Source organism: Stigmatopora nigra, chromosome 9 (genome assembly GCF_051989575.1).
Source record: "Stigmatopora nigra isolate UIUO_SnigA chromosome 9, RoL_Snig_1.1, whole genome shotgun sequence".
NCBI lineage: Eukaryota > Metazoa > Chordata > Actinopteri > Syngnathiformes > Syngnathidae > Stigmatopora > Stigmatopora nigra.
Genome location: NC_135516.1, coordinates 11029117 through 11051045, shown reverse-complemented (window position 1 = coordinate 11051045; position 21929 = coordinate 11029117). Strand labels below are relative to the sequence as shown.

Sequence of the window (21929 nt, the reverse complement as noted above, 5' to 3'; positions counted from 1 at the left end):
GGAAAAGGGCTTGAAAAAGTCAGCAAAAGATTACAATATGTAAAGTGCCTTATTTAGGAGCCTCACTCTAAAAAAAAAAGCACTCAATATTTTGACTTCTTAATAATCCACTATAGCTCGGTGTCAAAGTGGCGGCTCGGGGGCCAAATCTGGCCCGCCGCATCATTTTGTGTGGCCCGGGAAAGTAAATCATGAGTGCAGATTTTCTGTTTTAGGATCGAATTCAAATGAAGAGTATATATGTATATTAAATGTTCTGATTTACCCCCTTTTAAATCAATAATTGTCATTTTTAATCCATTTTTTCAGTTTTTAGGTCAAAAATCATTTTGTAAAATCTAAAAATATTTTAAAAAGCTAAAATAAACATTGTTTTAGATCTATAAAAAACTGAATATTCAGGGCTTTTAATTCAGTTCTTTTAATCCATTCATAAAAAAATATATAAATATTAGATCTAAAATGGTCATAAATTGGATGCCAATCTCCATCAATATACTACATTAGTTTGTATTGGAAGTATTACATTTAGTATAAATCACATTAAATAACGGTCACAAATGATGTACAAAAACCCTGATTCTGCTTTTTTTTTTTAAATACGAATCAAGCATATTTCCATTAGGAGATTGTCAAAATTCCCAATCCTCTCATTGCTGGATTAAATCCAATAAAAGGGAGGGGGTGGTGCAGGACTTCAAACTCCTAATGTGATTTCCCTGGCGGCTGCAGAATTGCTGGAAGACCACTGGTGGGTGGGAAGTGAGGTTACCGCTTGCGGGGTAAAAGAGGAAAGCAAAAGTGGTGAAGGAGGATGGAGGTTACATTTGGGGAAAGGCAGTAGTTGGACCATTACAGCAGGCAGGTGGAAAATAGAGAGGAAAAAAAACAAATGTTACTAAAAACAAAGAAAGAAGCGAAGCACCGTGAAAAAACAGAATGGTAAGAATGCAGGAGGGAAGGCTAAAAACAATAAAATCAAATTAGAAAGGATTGTGTTTTGATTAGGAAACATCCAACACTGAAAAGAGGTTAAAAATGGGGAAAAAAGAAGAAGAAAAAAGGTCTGGTGGTCGCATTTCAAGCTTGGAAACTGGTCAAACCAAAATGCATCTCACCCAGAGGAGACCTTAAAGGAGAAAACCAATTACAGGGAAAGGGCTGAGATTAAAGTGGCTAGAGTACCTGAGTTTACTCCCAGATTTAGTAGGAGAAAGGTTTTTGATTACTGCCTTTGAACCCGGTCTGACTAGGGTTTAACAATGGGTTATTCTCTCAATAGGGGTTTACTGGATCATCCTTTTAATAGCCAATAAGCTTCCCAAAATCCACCAGCCTAATTCAAAACACACCAATGCTTTGTATATTTTTCTTTCTAATACTCCATGGGATGCATGGCTCATTTTAATGATGGTGTTATTTTTCAGAAATCTCAAGATCCTCATTAAAACCTCCCTCTTTTCCTGCCTTTCTGTTTGTTACAAGGACACCCAACTTGTTTTGGGAAGTTTGCCATTTTCAGTAAGAAAATGCGTTTTTTTTTGTGTCATATCAAGCCAAAACTGTCAGAATGACCTTAAAAGTGGACAGTAGAGGAGGAACCCTCCTGAGAGGTACAAGGTATGACTGACAGGGCATCAATAACAACTCATGTAATGACAGATAGAACCCTTAAAGTATTGTAGAATATTCTACATCTGCCAAATAAGTAAATACATTCAAATAATCCTGTACTGGTATAATGACAATACATAAAATACGACAAGTACCTTGGGGATGAAGCTGATCTCCCAGCCATCGAAGGAATAGTAGGATGGTTTCCATTGGACCTCGACGGATGTCTCGGTGATGGATTTGAAGACTAAACCGTCAGGATTGGAGAGGTCTGGCGTGGAAGTGGGAGATGTATTATTTTCTTTCAGTGACCCATGTGGCCCATAAATCACATCCATCACATCCTGGAAGTGTCCAATATTTAACATTTCCCTTTTGAATGGATTTTGTCATTCCCTTGTCTTTCAAACTACGGCCCGCGGGCCACATACGGCCCGTTAGGCTTTTTAATCCGGCCAGTCAACGTTGTTCGAATATTTTTTTTTCCCCCAAGATGGCGCCATCATGCGAAAAGCCAGTGGCATTAGCTCTGTCCACTCATATTTGTTTTTCGTGTTTTACAGCCCCTATATCTTTTTTAAATTACATTTTAATATCTATCAATACATTCCTTTTTACTTTACTTTGTACTTTATACTTGATACTTTAATGATGAGTGATGAGTATGTTAATACTTTAGTCCTTTTTTTCTGTTTGTTTCATATGTACTGTTAACGGATGCACTTTTTTATATGTATCGAATCTTGTTCTGACCCCGCCCATCTGTCAAATTTTTAAAGTCAATATGGCCCCCGGGCTAAAAAGTTTGCCCACCCCTGATCAAATAGATTGGTAAACCATTCCACTCCTATTCTTTAATCGAGGGTCTTCCGATTTTCTCCGATTTACTTTTTGAATTATATTAATATTATTTGGGGATTTTGACTACCATCTGTTTTCCCTCTATTTGACTTGTCTTGTTTAGTCTGTTGTGGTCTGCCAGCTTAAGCCTCAGCCAATCCGCTGCCTCTCATGCCACCCACCTGCTTCTCCTTGAAGGCTCAAGTAACAAGTTTATGTTCATTTTACGGACATTATTTGTGCTGGCCTGGTTTCCTGCACATGTCCATTTCCCGTTCCAATTCCACTCAAACTTAACGGAGGCTGAAGCCCTTTTTGAGGACATTCATTTTCCAAAGCACTCATTCTGGAGTACTCAACGGGCTCAGTCACTTGCAGGTATGAATCAAAAGTGCCACATTTAATACATTCTGGGCTCAATTTGGGAGGAAAAAAAGGAATATTGTGTTGTCCCCAGGTGTTCTATATCGATGCAAAAATGTGGTAGAATATAATATATATAATTGAATCTCTTTATTCTTTTTTGCACTTAAAAGCACAGCGGACGCTCTATTAGCAGCAATTTATAAAGAATTAAATTAACTTATCGACTGGTTATACAATGGATATGAATGCATGTTGATCTAGATAAAAGAAATAATCAAATAATTTTAATATTTTTTTAGTTCCATTGTTTGCTTGAAAAGAAAATTAGATTACAGCAAAAAAGCAATGCCTGATTTTAAAAGTCAATTACACAATTAAGTTCCTTTCATCATATTACAATAATTTTAGAGACGGGAAAATGTCCTACTTTCAACAAGCTTAGAAATATCTTGTTTTTATTCCTTATTTTTCCATTTTTTTTCACTTACTGTGTAATTATGAGCATTATTTTTCATTACTTAGAAAATTAAACAAAAGAGCAACAAAAACGTTGAACTTTAATGGATTTGGATGACAAAAAAGTGAAAAATAATAAAATATACTTTTGTTTTTTTCCCATTACATATTCATAGAAATGGGTACTTTCCTATTTCTGTCAGTGTAGATGCAAAAATATTGTTGTTTTTTTGTGTATTATGACAGCATGTTTGGGATGGAGGAAATAATAAGAACAATAGGAGCAGGTGATATTCTTACACTGTGCTAGGAAGAATGTTATATTTGTTTACCTTATGCATGCCAAATAAAAATCCATCAAATATGAAGACATACTTACAAGTTGCCACACTAATGCTGGCTGGAACACTGATGCTGTTATTAATGACAGCAAAAACATTGATGTTATACTCCATGCCCGCATCAAGGTCTGAGATGGTCCAAGAAGTGGTATTTCCCGCCAGTCGTATTTCTAGTTGGACACCTAAAAGGATGGAAATAATACACAGGCGTTGATCTTTTTCATCATTTAGCTCAGGGGTATGGAACCTATGGCTCGGGAGCCACATGTGGCTCCTTTGATGAGTGCATCTGGCTCTTTGCTGATTTACTTTATCGTCAAGATATTCTATTATATTTAGGGTTTACCTCCAGGGCTGCTTGGTGTGTATGTCACCAGAAAATCTGTCAGGACCACAGAACCTTCCCATTCCAGTTCAACGTCTCTGTCCGTAACTCCACGGACTTTCAGGTTCATGGCAGGTGCGACTGTTGAGGAAAAAACAGTAAATTCAGTTGAAATCTTGACACGAAAGATAAAGGACAATGTAATATAATTAATAATCTTATGTAATATCTAAGAACTGTTTAATATCTAAGTACTGTTTAATATCTAAGTACTGTTTAATATCTAAGTGCTGTTTAATATCTAAGTACTGTTTAATATCTAAGTACTGTTTAATATCTAAGTACTGTTTAATATCTAGATACAGTTTAATATCTAAGTACTGTTTAATATCTAAGTACTGTTTAATATCCAAGTACTGTTTAATATCCAAGTACTGTTTAATATCCAAGTACTGTTTAATATCTAAGTACTGTTTAATATCTAAGTACAGTTTAATATCTAAGTACTGTTTAATATCTAAGTACTGTTTAATATCAAATTACTGTTTAACATCTAAGTGCTGTTTAATATCGAAGTAATGTTTAATATCTAAGGGTTGTTTAATATCCAAGTGCTCTTTAAAATCCAAGTGCTGTTTAATATCTAAGTACTGTTTAATATCTAAGTGCTGTTTAATATCCAAGTGCTGTTTAATATCCAAGTACTGTTTAATATCCAAGTACTGTTTAATATGTAAGTACTGATTAATATCAAATTACTCTTTAATATCTAAGTACATTTGACCGGCGACCAAACGTCAAGTCACGCAAAGTTCTAAATAAGCCAACGTCTCAAATTTTTGGTTTTATTTTTTTTTAGTCTTCCATGGCCTGAAAATTAAAGGCCTTACCACAAGTGGTAGAGAAAGTGCATACTCCATCCAGGTTGAAGAGGCAATAGGAAAGTCAAGTCACGCATTGGGGAAGTGGTGTTGAATTTAAAATGCTCCTGCATAAACAAGAGTGTTTACAATTCATTCGGCCCAAAACGGCCAAGAGTGAACGAAGGGAGACGGGTGAAAGGCACGGACTAAACACAGGATGCCGTGAATTGGTGAAATTAGGAGACCAACGCCACCTCCGAGAGAAGATAAGAAGGGAGAAAGCGTAGGATGAAGTGAAGGACACAAGATGAATAGACTAAAGCAGCATTTGGAGAGCTGGATGGAGCAGCAAATGGCATCGCCTCATCATCTTCTCTGCGTCGTCTGATAGTGAACTTTATAACAGTGGCGAATCCTCCACAGGAAGCCTTTGGATACTTTAGTGGCCTTTTCAGCTACCCGTTGACAGCTGGCCATGGGCTGTTTAGCATATTGGTCACTTTGTAGCTAGTCAATCTGTGGAGGACTCTTGGGACGTAGACATATTTCAAACAGCCGGAGCGCCATTCTTTTCATGAAGGCAATAACAATTCGGTAAAATTGCATCATCAGTGACAGATGGAAAACAATTCCAAGATGATACGCCATGGCCATTTGAAGACAAGAACGCCAATGATTCTTTCAAGGTGTGAATAGTATACTGAGAAGATACAATGTCTTGTTCAAGAAGAAGACAAGTTTAGTTCTTCAAAATGTAATTGAGAAGTCGCATATTTCCATCGAAAGGGTGCTTCATTTTGACATTGTTCAAGAGGAGATTTGAAAAAAGAAGAAAATGGAATGTTAGGAGATTTGAATGTGGCTTAAGGATCTTTTTTTAAAACGTGTTATGTATTAGAAGGTTAGTGAATCCAAAAAGGGTTTTTAGGTACAAAAGGAAAAATGAAATTAAGGGTTTCTGGTATTCAAGATGAATTTAATTGGGGAATACTTTAAATGGTAATGTTGTCATAAATTCAATGGGCAAAACTCCCTAAAGGACATGCTTAGTATGATGGTTAGTTGTTTGTTTTCATTTTGTTCAATTCTAGTCGGTTATAATGTTTTTTTTTACAGCTCTTAAAATTGGTCAGTTGTTCTGTGATTTGAAGCGTTATCAGCTACGGTTTACGAGAAAACGCACAACAGATGAAACATTCCGATAACACGGGCACTAAATGGGAATTGGACACTTGGGTAGTGTAAATCCAGCAAAAGTGTACAAGGGTGCTGCTCTAGATTTAATAGATCAGCATTGATAAGTAAGAACTGCATTTTGCCCTTTCATCAAAGCCTTTACCAGGTTAGATGATTATTTTGTTCATTGCTGTTGGAAATAGAACTTTAACATTGACCTGATGTCCAATAAAAATGGTGGAAATGCACTCAGCACCATGTTTGTAAAATTTGAAGACTTGCCATTTACGTATCATTCAAAAATCTGTCTGCAAACATTTGAAGGTGAGCCTTAAAACCTCGTTAGATGTGATCAGCATTCTATCATGAGCAGCTGGAGAAGATTTTATGCAACGGAAATCTTGACGGTTAAATCTCTTGCTGACAACAAAGGTCAATAAATCATTAGTACTAACCTTCGGGGAACATTGGATTCCTCAGGTAGACCTACCAAATTTTATCTAGCTTCCTCACGAATTGGGTATCTTAGATAGATAAATATGTTCAAACGTATATTTTTAGCGAGGAATGTTGGATGTTAGGGTCCATTGCGCACTACTCTCGTCTTCTTTGCGCAGCAGCAATCATATGGTGTGCAGTAAATAAAATCCAAACTTTTTTTGTGTGTTTTTTTTACCCCTTTCCCCATGATGGCGCCGTTTATGCGGCAGTAGCTCTGTCCACTCTTATGTTTTTTTTGTGTTTTACAGCATGTTTTGTATGAAAAATTAGAGGGAAAATTGACATACACCTGCTTATGGCAGGTGTGATACTAGTGTGCCCATAGCGACCAATCATGTCACTCACATTAGTACTCAGTGCGCTCAGGGAGGTTGTCTTTCTGCCCAGACCAACGAAAAATTAGAGGGAACATTGGTAAGGGTTCATAATAGGATTTACATTTTTGGCATCCATTCCAATTCTTAGCATTCATTTAGCAGTGCAACAAAACCCTTCCAAAAGATTTTTACGTTTTATTTATTTCAGTACTATTGGACAAGTGCTTATTGCTCAGTGCTTAGTGGAAAGCTTTTTCTGTCAAGATAAAAATCGCACTACTCGGGTCAAGCCCATCTCTAGCGAATGAATACATGTGTATGTGAGGGTACACGTCCCATTATCTCAAGCCTGAAGCATCCCATTTTAAAGTTAACAGCTGTCATTATTGCTCATAGTGGGAGGTTAAAGGCCACTAGAAACACATTCCGCTTTCCAGCTCATTTCGTAGAGTAAAACACTTGATCCTGCCAACTTACAAGTTTCCGGCAATTGCACCGCTTTCTTTTGGCATTCAGAGGGAAAAAACACTACCTAATTGCAAAGTTATTATCAATTCCAACCACTTGACTGGGGATATAAATAGAGCATCACTCCGGGAATAGCGTCAGCCTGTCTTAGCCCTGTCTTTCCTCATCCATCACTTCGTTTACGTCCGCCAAAGCGAATGTCAAAGTAGGTGATATTTGGTGTGGAGGCACATTGAACAAAGACGCGCAAAGCTCCCAGGCCGACTCAGCAATGGCTAATGTGACGCTTCTCTCCCAGGATCAATGTGACGTTTGACAAATGAATGCTTCTACACCTTCTGTTGCCCGACTAGTAGCACACACCACCACCTGCATTTGAATGAGGCGGGTGGGCATCGGAAAAAATTGACGTTGGTGAGGGCTTGGTTTCTGTAATTACCGCTATTTAATCTAAATAACAAATGCAGGGGCTTGGATAGGCCGACTAGTGTAACATTTCTATACTACGTTAGGTATTTGAATGGATTTCTTCCATGTACTGATACTGTGCACAGATGTTAGTACACCTTTGCTGACGTAGAGTTAAACTTTCAACCTCAAAAGTGGAGTAAATTGGAGGTTTTCTGGATGTCTCAAAACATCCTGTGCAAGATCAGCAATTTTTGGACAGTTTTTTTGTATTTGCCTTTTCAGCATTTTAACAAAACGGGTAAGTTTGCAACTAAAAAAATGGGAGAAAACTGTCACGCAGTATTTTTAAAACGGTTGTATATTTCAGTATTTTAACAAAAAGGGTAAGTTTGCAACTAAAAAAAACGGGAGAAAAACTGTCACTAAGTATTTTTAAAAGGGTTGTATATAATAATAAGAGTACACAAGTGAATATTAGCTAAAAACGCTTGTATAGGAGGCTCATCTTTACTTTTTTGTATGATTTTATACAAATTCTTTTAAAAAGATTTGCAGGACCTGTTTTTCTATCTGCAATTTTACCCATGAATTAATTGGCTACCCACAAGACAGACCCAAAAACTAATTATCACACGTGATTAAGTAGGTAACGAATATAATGGTCTCCAGCAATGAATAGATTGCTATAACAATTGAAACTGAAGATGAAAGTAAGCCAACCCACCAGAGTTGCAGTCATCTCCAGCAAAGCCATCCTGGCAGACGCAGAATCCATCCTTGCAGATTCCCTTTTTACTGCAGTTGTTGGCACAGTACACCAGCGAGCAGTCCTCCCCGACGTACCCGGGCCGGCACCTGCACGATCCATTGACGCAGATGCCCTGGTCCGAGCAGTCGTTAACACACCTCCCGACCATGCAGTCTTCTCCCGAGAAAGAATCTTCACATGCGCACTCTCCTTCGATGCATAAACCCCGGCCAGAACAGTCTGGAGGGCATCTAGGCTCGGAGCAGTTTTCTCCGGCAAAGTCGCGGTCGCATACGCACTCTCCTTCCACGCAAACGCCTTGACCCGAGCAGTCGTCGGGGCAACGGGGCTCCGAGCAATTTTTACCGGTCCACCCTACGTCGCATACGCAGCCACAGAGCTCCATGCTGAAACTACCGTGGCCATTGCATCCTGGGAAATAGTCCATTTGTCCTGGAGAAATATTGAAAGAGAAGCAATGTTACAGAGCTGTTACAAACAATTTGGGCTAAAGAGGACAACCCGGTGGTTGAGTGGTTAGCATGTCGGCTTCACAGTTCTCCCTGAGCTTATGTGGGTTTTCTCTGGGTATGCCAGTTTCCTCTCACATCCACAAAACAGGGTAGGCTGTCTGAACACTCTAAATTTCCCCATAGTGAGCATATAAACATGCTTACTTATTTATTACGAATTTATTTATGTCAAAAATGGCTTTTGCTGTGTCTGTATTCTCACCCTTGCTACTGTGACAGTGAAATTTCCCAAATACAGGTTGAATAAAGTTATCTAACTAAATCTAATCTAATCTAATGAAGGTCTGTTTGTCACCAATTCATGGTGTAACCCGCCTAGTGCCCGTCGTTAGCTGGGATTGGCTCCAGCACCCCCGCAAGTGTATTTAGGATACTCCATATTTTTAAGCTTCCTCACCAGAAAGGCTACTCAGACTAAAAAAACTGATAAAAACTCAGTCACCATTACTGGAGTTGTGACCATAATATGGAGAGCTACAATCACCATATCATAATAAAGATGGAAGACAAAGTAACTGACCTATGTTCTCCCGACAACAACCGGATCCGCATTGAACTCGGAGCGTGGAAAGCTCTCGCTCCAGCATCTCCACCCTAGTGGCGAGCTGCTGGATCGTGACACTCGCCGGACAACCGCACGCCGCTTTGGGGATGTTGATACGATGAGTGAACATCACCTAAACAAAAAAAGGGTCCATTTTTTTTAGTTTGTTTAGCATTGCATTACATTTACAGTCATTGATAAGCATTGGGATTAAGAAACCTACTTGACTGTCTGCATCCACTGTCTGTTCGGTATACTCTGTGGACCCACCTGGGTTTGGTGGTCCTTCTACTGAGGCTCGGGATGCAAGCTCACCACGTTGGCCTTAAAAAATAAAAGCCCATTTTATTCTCGCTCTCTTTCTATAATGTTCATCAGTTTGGGAGCCCGAACAATAATTTGCAATTATGTAATTTAGACTCGTACTTGTATATCGGGACCAGAGCACCAATAAAATAAAATGAATGACTCCTAAGCTTTAGGCGATTAAAACCTCTAATATGATTGTGATGTAGCATATCACGTAAATAAGCAAAAACAACCACAACAAAATAAATAATGAAATTAAAACCTCACCATCATCTGGGCCAGGTTGTGCCAAAGTGTCAAGGTCGACTGAGCAAAGAGATTCCACGGGTACATTGATGTTGTAGACATGGTTAAAAACCAATGGTTGCTCCTGCATTGTCTGGTTGGCTGAGGAACGACCGCCATCTGGGACTTGTCTCCTTACTCGAGTGGTTCGAACCAGCTGTTTATCTCCAGCAGGAGCCGCATGAGAAAGACCCTATGAAAGAAAACCACAATACTGGAGTTAACAGCCATTATTCCATTTAGTTTCTAATTGCATTACTATATTCATAGTTTTACACACTGCTTATTCTGTTTCGTGAATATTAAACTCTCTCTGATGAATATAATTTTGAGAGCTGATTTCAACAATAACCCCTGTCATGTTGTCAAACGTCCACTGACCAAACGTCCGTGTGACCAAACATCCGGGCGACCAAACGTCCGGGCGACTAAATGTACCCCTACTGGGATATTAGGCCATTCAGTCCAATAGGCAAGTGAACCACTATTCTGTCAATGTGTCTTTTCCAGTCTTTCCTAAAATTCATGCTGTCAAAGTGCATATTTTACATTGAGAAAATATCACAAAAACATGTTGTATAGAATGTAATGATACAATAATTTGTCTGACTTTACGAAAATTCTAGGATATAAAGTGTTTTTGCGCATTTACAGGCAGACCACCAAGTTTACATGTATTGGATATCTATTTTTGTCAATGGCAAGCAATGAGCCAAGTAACATTTTGCTCCTCTAGTCATCTTTTGGGGAAATGACACATTAATCTGCAATACTGTTCAAAATAGATTCCCCATAAGAAACTGTATACTTCCTATTTTCAATTTGATTACGGCATAATTCATTCACGGCTGAGGTCATTAGTATTTGACAGCTTGAGCTTTTGAAAGCATGTTGAATTATTTCCATGCCTATGGCTAGTTCATTTACATGGGAGCTGTGCTGCAAAATTATCAAATATATTTTATACTGCCATCCTTTGCTTGTAACTTCTTCCTCGAACGCTGGGCCGGATGCCAGCTAATCACAAGCACGTCTTATTGGCGAATAAAATGATATGTGATAAAACGAATACCTGATGCAGGCTTCTTTGAAGGAAATATTACCTGTAGTGCTAAAAAAAGAGCAAAAGCGAGGAGGATCCAGCCTGGTGGTGTTGGCACAGTAGCCACATGGTGCTTCAGGGCAAGATGCATGCTGGGAACACACTACTCCACTCCACTTAAAACCTGCAAAGGAAAGCAGTGGAAATCAGGGATTTGGAACAGTAAAAAAGTGCCAACCAGAGAATGAGTGAAGCAGCAAATCAATAAAACCCGATTTCATGCCAAATAAAACCAGGGGTTCTGCTTCATGAATCGGAACTGAGTAAAACCTATCATGAAAGAAGGATTATTCCTGGTGTACTACCATACCTTGATGACACCGTGTAACTATGGCTTCAATAACTTTGCTGCATTAGTATGAGAAGGAAGTCCCAGCGTCATCTTCAGTAAATGGAAAATAAATACCTTTGATCAGATGGGAAATAATTGCCTTCGACAGGAGGGCAGAAATAGAATCAACTCTTACGAGGATTAAAGAGCCAGCTAAGAATCACCGTACGTATTTCTACGCGCAATAGCGGACATTTGATCTCTCCACACTGGAGGAATACTGAAGTGTTGTACAGAGGAGGGAGCTGATAGAAGGATTTCAGGAGAGACGACGTTTCGAGACATGCCGCTGTAATCCTCTCTCCATACAGTGGGGAAGTGAGAGAGGAGAGAAGGGGGAACATGATGGAATAAAAGATGCACAAGGTGGACGGTGTTGGCCGCAACTCACTACAAAGAGTGGAGGCAATGTTTGTATTCTGACCCGTGTTCCCTCTCAGCCAATTCCAATATTTATGGGATACGAAAATCCATTTGAAGCGTGATACCCTGTGTTAAAAATGAGAGATTTTTGGCTATTGTGTTGAAATTCTTGAGGCAAAAGAGTACGCATTGAAAATTTGTGTTACAAATGTCATGACCGATTGAATTCAACTTGTATGTCAAGGCGTAAGTGTGTTTGAAAAAGAAGTAGAAGCTAATATCTGATCATCACATTGTTGTTGCAAATTGTAGTTTATATCAAATAAATATGCAATTAAGGAACATGAGTGAATAGAGTTTCTGCATTTTTAAGGTTACTTTGATTAAGTTGAGGATTTTTATTTAAAGTAATCCTGGTCGGACGTTTGGTCGCCTGGACGTTTGGTCGCCCAGACGTTTGGTCGCCCTTGTGAGGGTAAGCGGTAGGGATTATGAATGAGTGAATTTGACTAAAGTAGCTTTGTGGTTTTACTATATGTCCTTGCAATTTTTGTGATGCCATGAAAAAAAACACAAATTAAAAATGTGTGAAATATTTTTGCAATTATAATTAAAAATGTGTGAAATGGCAGCACAAGTGTAACAGAACATCTCCACTTGTAAGTAAGAAAGGCCACAAAATGGCATTGAAAACGTACTTTGAATTAATGATTTATCACTTTAAATACTGGTTAAAAAAGACATTTCTTTCAAAGCACAAGCATAAATCCAACTCATGCATTGAAAAGGTGGCAAATAGAAGAAAACCACCCAAAACATGTAGAAAGTGTTATTTACATAACCATTTAAAAGGGTGGAGCAGATGATTTTATGATCAAAACGATACATTGGACAAAATATGTATGGCGTTTTGCCTTGGAGCAGAATTCCTGCCTATGTTTTCTAAATATAGAGCAATACATGACCGCAATCTTACAGTTTTACACATCCAAGGATAGGCGTTCAATATCACAAGGTTGTATGGACTCAAAGGCCAAAGTGCAAAGCATGGTGATGCCCACAAGCGCTTTCCATGTCCAAGTGATTTTTTTCCTACCCCACCACCCCCAAAGAAGCTCAATTAAAGCTGGCTTCCCTAGTTGGAAAGCACGATTTTTTTTTTATTTTTTACATCCTCCAGGCTCCATTTATTCTCCAGGACAGATGCACTTATGCTAGATGCAGCCGACGCAAACCCCAGAGAGCCGATGCTTCAAAAGCACACACACATATAAACACGCACTCATAAGTAGTGTCACGTATCAAGTGTTTCTCTCTTGTCATTGCAATAATCATCCCGCCTGCCATGATGCTAATTAGAAATGTCAGCAAGCGGCCTCTCAATCGTGCACGCACAGCGAAAACGTGTAGGCTGAAACATAAACCCCCGCATGTGGAAATGAAATGTGGGATTTGATGGTTCTGAAACGTCTGCTTTTACACGTCCGCTGGATTTGGAGTGCACAACCTTGGAAATTAATTGGAGAAAACTTAAGTAAATACATGTTTTATGTAAAAGTACTTTAATTCTAAGTGTCCATAGTTCATGTATTCCACACGGCATACAAGTGAACCAGCAACAAGTTCAAAGACCAGCAAAAAAATGTAGTTTATATTTATATATATGTGTGTATATGTATATATGTATATATGTATATATGTATATATATATATATATATATTTATATGTATATATATATATTTATATGTATATATATATATATATATATATATATATATATATATATATATATGTATATATATATATATATATATATATATATATATATATATATATATATATATATATATATATATATATATATATATATATATATATATATATATATATATATATATATATATATATATATATATATATATATGTATATGTACATATATATGTATATATATAAGTAGCTAGCAATCCATTTGAATGGGTTTCTTTGAACTTCTTAAACAAATGTAGCAAAAAAAATGACAGAGTAAAAAGCATTACAAAGACTTTTGGTAGTTTTCCAAAGATAACACTTTCCTTGCCCTGCCTTATCTCATATAAATACGTCAATGTAAGATTGTCATATCTTCCCCATCAGGAAGAAAAATCCGTGCACATTTATCACTTGAGGACAAAAATGCTGCACAGCTCCGACAGAGTGAGACAAGACTGAGTTTTACGACACTTTTCAGACTTGTAGTGGTTTATCACACAGCAGTATCGACTTGTGAAAAATATAAAAGTGACAATTATTGGAAATGTAGGGTTTGATGATTCGCGGTTATTTGCTTTCTTTTCGCTCAGTTCATCAATCGTCTGACTGCACTTCCAATAATCCCTATCAAAACAATATTTCACTCTAAATAGCAAAAGGAGTCTATCAAACGGTCGTTAAGAAAGCCTCTGGCAAGAAAAGGCAAAGAGCTCCAGCATGACCAAGCAAAATAAATCTAGATTTAAGGTTTCACTCCAAAAGATGTGTTCACTGCGACAGTTTACAATGCCTCAAGTCCAAAGGAGGACATTTATTTCACAATTTATTTTACACTACAGTTGTGTTCGGTGAATGCGCATATGAAATTGGTGGGGTTCGGTAACTCCAACAAGGTTAAGAACCACTGACTTCAATTCTCCATCAGCCAGTCCTACATTAGCCACTCTCGTTTTTTCATTATCTGCAGTCGTCAAAGTCATTAACTGCCTTCATCCCTCTGATGGCTTTTCGTTTTTCTTTCACTAAAAGGATTTTCGTTATCCGTGAAAGTCTTTATTTCCGCTCACTTTGAGACTCAGGTTCAAAGTAGAGAATGAGAGTGTATTTTCCATTTGTTGTATTCATTGTATTTTGCAGCCTTTCTGACAGCAGGCAGGCTAGTTAGCCCTCCTTTGTTGACCCTACGCACACTGAGCTCTAACCTCCATTTTGCTTTACATTAACCTTAGGTTAATGTTCAGCCACCCCAACACGAACACCAAACCAAAACTAGGCCTTGTTGGGTGGGTGATTACGCACCCTCCTCTATTTGGACCTCTATTGCCTTGCTCTGTGGCAACATCATGGTGGCTTTCCCATTATTACCATCACTCTGAGCAAATTGCCTTGTATTTCAAGGCCAGTGGGTTCTGTTTATCAACTGCCGCTGCAACCGGTGAAGTCTTTCTTGGGGCTATTTCGGAGCAAAGATCGCATCAACAAATAACCGTTGTGTTTAAAAGCAAATCGGATAACAAATCTTTGCCATAGAAAGAAAGATGTAAGAGGTTTGCAGGGAGAACTGAATTTGAGCGGATACCTTACTATCTTGGATGCACAGTTTGTAAGAGCAAAAAGAGTAAGTTAAACGACCAGATTTTGGAAAACATTTCCAAATAGTTAATGTATCCGAAAATATAGCCACTTGGCAGAAATGGTAAGAATAAAATAAGCTTTTTTTGTGTACTAATGAATGTGAAGAACTACGAGTTTGATACTCACACTGAAATACCATTATTAGTTCTTCATTAACAAATGTTAATCTTGTTTTTATGAGTCCTGATAATAGATATATTGTTTAGAAAGATAGAAAAAATATCATTAGGCAACACATTTTTCAATAAAATGGCAATTTTGGGGGTTTGGCTTTAACCTCAATTCAATATTTACTTAAAAATGTTATTTGTATACTTAAAAATTTAGTCAAATATTCAATTACCATTACTCATTATGTATAGTACCATGTTTCTAGTAAAATAATAATACTCCTTGAGTGATATCAATGCTTAACAAAACCATTTCATTTTTATAATGAACATTTTGGCTCACATCTATGCAGTATTTCAACGCTACTAATGATGATGATACTTGGAGAGCCAAATATTCTTTCAGGTAATTCTATCTGTAAAAAGTTTGAGCTCTACTCATATATAAAATTGATGCCAAACAACATGAAGAATTGAGAGAACAGTGACATACGCATTGGTATTTGAAAATATTGCCAAAGCTGAAGTAGTACATTGAGAAAAATCCTATCATAGTCCTTCTACAACTTGGTTCCTCCTAGTTTCAAATCTTTCAGGCTCTCTGTTAGTTTAATCTTACTTCTCCCTACAGCCACCAGCTCCAAAAAAAAAGTCGACATAAAAGTACTTCAAACAATACTACACACCAAGTCGTAAGGCAGCCATCGTGTGTTTCTCTCTTCTCTCGCTCTTAGACAAGCAATTTCTTTTCCCCCGTTTTATGTTCCTCTTTCAAAGCCAGCTGTATCTTGTGGGACACAATGACAACACATTCTCGTGAAGCTTTAATGACTTGAAAAGGTAGGGAGAGGAAAAAAAAAACATTCTCTCCCACCTGTGCTATCGTTCCAGTGAAATTCTAAAGTGAGAAGGATGGCACTCACACACACACACACACACACACACACACACACACACACACACACACACACACTCACACACACAACAGCACTACAATCCAAATCTATAAGCTGTATGGAAAAGATAAAACTTCTTCTGTGGATCAAAGAGCACATCTGCTATTGTACTGCGTTAAAAGCACCTGCTCAAAGCAATACTTTTATGATGACACTTAATGACTTTCGGCTGTTTTTTTTTACTCAAGGTAGAATGGTGCTGAGCTACTTCAGACAAATACTACAAGTGATATATATCTATATCTAGGTGGAGTAAAGCTCTTCACGTATAAAATAAGGCTTTTTTGTTCTGTTTATCTTTTCAGCGCATATAAAAAATATATACTGTCAAGTTTTTGGCAAAAAAATACAAAAAAGCCAAAATTTGACCAAAAAATACAAAGAGAAGCCAAAATGCGACCAAAAATACCCAAAAAAAAGCCTAAATTCGACCTAAAAAATAAAATAAAAATCACCATACATTTTCAACAGGCCCAATAATCTCCCACAAAAATATTTCTATTTAAGCCTATCAATTTTCAACAAGAACCTGCAAAAAAATCTAATTTTTTTACCAAAAAAATCCTCAAATTACTCCAAATTAACAGAAAGTGGGACCCCAAAATCTGAAAATGATACACCTACATAAATCATAAAGAAGTTTTGTAAAAATGCCCCAAAATTAACAGAAAGGCAAACATTAGTATACCAAGTTTGGAATATTTAACCATTTCAGTAAGTACAGCCACTTCCAGAAAGACGTAGAGTCTATTGTCCCTCTCTCTGCAAATTATTGTATTAAAAATAACTCATCTAACAATATTTATCATCTCACATCAAGGCTCTTCATCTGAGTGGGTTTAACTTGCACTGCCTGGGGCTTCTTTGTCATTGTGTATGCGTGTTGCTGTTAAATGAACATTACATTTTGTATTTCATTGTGTACTACGTATGCCTTGTTTTCTTCTCCGTTAAAGTGTACTCAGGGAACACTTGTTGCTGTTTTAAAATTAAAATAGCCTTGAAGCTCTATTAAATCAATAAAAATCATTTCTAACTGTAGAGAGGCCACCAAATGAAGATGTAGAGCTCAAATTGAAATGCATTATCTTGCTGAGATGCTATCACTTTCAGCGAGTCAGTCACAGATGGAACAAAAATGGCCAGTTCCTTAGAAGAGATCCTAACTTTTCTGTTATTATTTCACGCACACACCACTTAAAATGATTCATTTTAACAGATAAACCTCAAATCTCAAAATTAAAGCCGTCAAGTGAAGCTAAACAAAAAAGCAACGTGTGTTCCACTTTTCCAAGCTTTTAGCATCCAACCAAAAAATAAACAGGCTACTCATAAACACTCTATGAAACTTTTACCATTTACCACAGGCAAAATACGTTCCGAAATGAAAACATTACGTAAAAATTTGATAAAATAGTCCAACATTTAAAGCCTAATGATTTTCCTGGTAGGGAGTTTATGATAAACGTATACAGTGATTGAAATACTGCTTAAAGAAAATATATCGATTTCGATTTTCAGGTGATTATAGGGAGCTTCTAAAAAAAAAAAAAAAAAGAAGTCTTTTGCCTGGCAGCATTCTCTCATGGTGTCTGTGCTATAATCAGGAGTGACACTGGTGCAGCACACTATAATCCTCCGTGATTAGAAACCTGACATCAACGTCTCCCGCTGCTGTCACTCTTTGCTCAGGCAGTTCAAGGTGGGAATGTTGTTCTCCCCCCTGTACAATGCGCTCAAACGCAGCAAGGGGGCTATTGTTGTGATGACGGTAAGCTGGCAGCGAAGGGAGTTGAAAAAAAGGAATTGTGTCTGTGCGAAATGGCAGCACCACAAAAGAAAGACAAGTGTACGCTAGAGTGTTATGAGAGCCAACATTGTTATGTTGCAGGCCATGTCTACGACCCGAAAGGACTTCCATTTACTGGTTAATCCAAAATTGGGTTCATCTGCTTCAAGGTAAAAAGCAAATATTGTATTCAATATATGCTAATTATAACGCTGTGTTCTCCTGAGGGCAGGAAGTGTCAAAATAAACGGAAAGTATGTCATATTTATATGAGCAAAACGTATATGCTGTAGGTGAAATATAAGTGTTGCAGTATTAGGAGTGTGCGTCAATTGTGTGAACTGATGAAGTAGTTCATGGAGTGCATGACAGACGCCATGAACGGCCACTTAATCATTTTCATTCAGTTTGCGCCCTACTGTGAGTTAAAAAGCCTTTTCCATTTTAGTTTTTTTAGTTTAAGTTGTCAAATAGGCAAAAACCATCAATATGATTTTATGTTCTGCCTGGCATTTTTTCACTAAAAGCTTATATTTCTATACTTATTGCTATAAATCCATGTTTTTGGTGTTCTACTGTTGCCTACAGGTTTTTTAAAAGAAATTCAATGACTAGAACGGGGGCCACATTGACTTTAAAAATTTGACAGATGGGCGGGGTCGGCACATGATACGATACAACTAAAAAAGTGCATCCGTTAATAGTACATATGAAACATAAACAGAAAAAAAGGACTAAAGTATTGACATACTCATCACTCATCCTTAAAGTAAAAAGTATAAAGTACAAAGTAAAGTCAAAAGGAATATATTAAGAAATATTAAAATGTAATTTAAAAAAAGATAGAAGGTCTGTAAAATAAATGCTAGAAATACTAAATGCTTATTGGCTTTTTGTTCCACTAATAATGGCCGTCAAAGAGTTTTAATGCTTTTCTCTGCAAAATTTAACCTAAAACGAGCTCATCTAAATGGAAACAGGTGATTATTATGGTTGAAACAAATCATGTGCAACTACCCTTTGGCTATTTAACAAGCCAATATTGAATGATTTTTAAAAATGATTTTTTTGCATTTATGTGCCAGAGGGTGTGTGTTTGCTTAAAAAAAATAGTGAGGTGACAATTGATTCTCTCCCAATTAGAAAGTCACTGATGGTGATGAATCCGCACAAGGAAATTAGCCGGAGATGAGCGCTAATTGTGTGATTAGATGTGCTTGGGCATGATAGATGCACAACAAGCTGGTGCACATAAAGTACACATTAAGTGCTTTAGACCATTAAATTGCACATTACTGATATCATCAAAGAAAAAGGTGGAAACATGCTTTTGTGTGCGCTACCTGAAATCCAAGTCTTTTGTCCAAGTTGGATTGCCCGAGGTTTGCAGTCCTCCTGTTTGGAAGAGAAAAGAGAATCATTTTAAAAATTCTAATCACTTGTGTACATTGCCACATTGCTGGGCCTTTTTGCAGCATGATTGAAACTTAAATTGTTGCAATTTCACGGAATTTCAAACCCAATAGAGAGTTTTTTCAACCAAGGAATAATCAGATAGGATTTTTGCAGGGAAAATTCAAGTATTGTAAAAGCCTTGGTAACCTCAACACATTTCTCTGTTCTAAAGCCATCCGACACAGTACATATATCATCATGACTTATTGAATTGGAGGAGTATGAAATATCTGGGATGATAGATTGTTGGTATTTAGTCGGGTTGGCATATAGCCACTGGTGAATTGTGAATTCATGGTGTAGAAGTGAATTTTTGGATGAGACAAACTGAAAATATTTTTCTTTAACAGCAATCCACACAAAAAAAGTTTATTTTCCTTCCATTTTGAAAGAAGTGTTTGCTTGATATTTGTTGTTAAATAAAAAAAAACAATCGTTTTTGGCTTTTTGATTTAAATGAGCTGGAAATTAAACTGGAATTTTACAATACTATGTCTGTGGTTGTTGCCTAATGACTGCTAAAAAATGGGAGTTTTCAACATGGAGTGGAAGAATAAGTAAATATAGTGTAGTACATGAACGATGTATGCAGAAATCAGCATTAATCGCTTACTTTTGATCAAAAACTCGAGTTATAAAACAGATTAAAATGAATGATTGAAGGCACAAACACCATTCATTCATCGTCATATCCGCTCATCCTAATATTTTCCCATTATAATCATCAGAAGAACACGTTCTAAAAACATAATTAGAGAGCTAAATTGCTAGTGGGCAAAATTCATTTCACCCAACCTGCCATTTAATTGCAAACAACTTCATTAGCGGAATAATTGTTAAATTTAATGACCAAAAAAAAAAACAAATACATCACCCCAAGGTTATTTTTATGGAATCAAAACACGTTCAGCTTTCATTCTATTCCTATTTGTCCATTTCCTATTTCTCAGTGTCCTGATGACTCCACGCTAAGTATCATAAATATGAAATAGTATTTTGTTTGCATTCAGCCCATGCTTATCCGTCTCTTTGCAAAGAAATCCAAAGAGAGTTTCTCTGTAATCTCTTCTTAGCTTATCTCTCACCGTGACAAAATAGGGTCTCCGTGACACAATACACTCTCAGGCACAAATAGCAGTGAAAACACACGGCGTGTTGTTGTTATACCCCAACTTTCCATCATCACACTCAGTATCCAGTTTGTTCACGACCTCACACATTCACTGGTCTTCCTTAATGGATTTTGCACAGAGCTCGCCAAAGGCTGTCGCACAGGATCTATCTTAGCATATTGTAGCGGATGATCAGCTTTTCAAAAGAGAGTAGGAGAGATTACGCACAGCAACATATTTTTATAATGTCGTTCGCCCGGGTGGAAACATTAGAGATTTACATGAAGTAATTATTATAGGTCCCCATTACAATCAGTCACTTAGCTGAAAGCATTAAGCCGAAAGGAAGGGTTTTTTTTGGTATTTGCTGTCAGCGTGGCCTGCAAAATTTGAATAAAAACATTAAAAATGGTTCATGTCTTTGGATGGATGGGTGTGAGATTGTTGTACCATGTACTGAACTGCAAGCGTTGCATAGGAACTTACATTTTTGCTTGTATAAGAAAAAAAAAAACAGGTAATGACTAGTCACCAAATACATTGTGACCAGACATTTGGTCGCCGGTGTTTTGGTCGACGGTCTTTTGGTCGACGGTCTTTTGGTCGACGGTCTTTTGGTCGACGGTCTTTTGGTCGACGGTCTTTTGGTCTACGGTCTTTCTGTCTACGGTCTTTTGGTCGCCGGGCAAATGGTGACAGAGCGTTTACTGTTGAAACCAGATCTCAAAATTCTATTCATGAGAGAGTTTAATATCTAAGAGAGAGAGTTTAATATCTAAGTAGTGTTTAATATCCAAGAGAGAGACTTTAATATCTAGGTACTGTTTAATATCTAAGTACTGTTTAATATCTAAGTACTGTTTAATATCTAAGTACTGTTTAATATCTAAGTACTGTATAATATCTAAGTACTGTATAATATCCAAGTTCTGTTTAATATCTCAGTACTGTTTAATATCTAAGTACTATTTAATATCTAAGTACTGTTGAAATCAGCTCTCAAAATTATATTCATGAGAGAGAGAGAGAGTTTAATATCTAAATATCTACTGTTTTCAACAGTACTTAGATATTAAACTCTCTCTCATGAATATAATTTTGAGAGCTGGTTTCAACAGTAACGAGCACCCAAATCAAGCACAACAATGTGTGTGCAAATAAATTAAAAATTGTATTGTATTATCCATATCAAATCATTGATTTTGACTTGTCTTTAGAAATAAATTTC

General features: G+C 37.2%; 1 protein-coding gene across 1 annotated transcript in view; it reads right to left on the bottom strand.

The window, feature by feature from the left end:
• tnr (tenascin R (restrictin, janusin)) overlaps positions 1-19536 on the bottom strand; it is a 53876-nt gene extending 34340 nt beyond the window's left edge. The window contains exons 1-9 of the mRNA XM_077724253.1: positions 19478-19536; positions 11201-11323; positions 10080-10290; positions 9727-9827; positions 9480-9636; positions 8403-8879; positions 3964-4083; positions 3656-3799; positions 1770-1885 (exon numbers count right to left, since the gene is read on the bottom strand). Of these exons, the coding sequence (XP_077580379.1) occupies positions 1770-1885; positions 3656-3799; positions 3964-4083; positions 8403-8879; positions 9480-9636; positions 9727-9827; positions 10080-10290; positions 11201-11290 (1416 nt within the window). The 5' untranslated portion in view covers positions 11291-11323; positions 19478-19536. The remainder of the gene's footprint in view (positions 1-1769; positions 1886-3655; positions 3800-3963; positions 4084-8402; positions 8880-9479; positions 9637-9726; positions 9828-10079; positions 10291-11200; positions 11324-19477) is intronic.
• Between the last annotated feature and the right edge of the window lie 2393 nt (positions 19537-21929).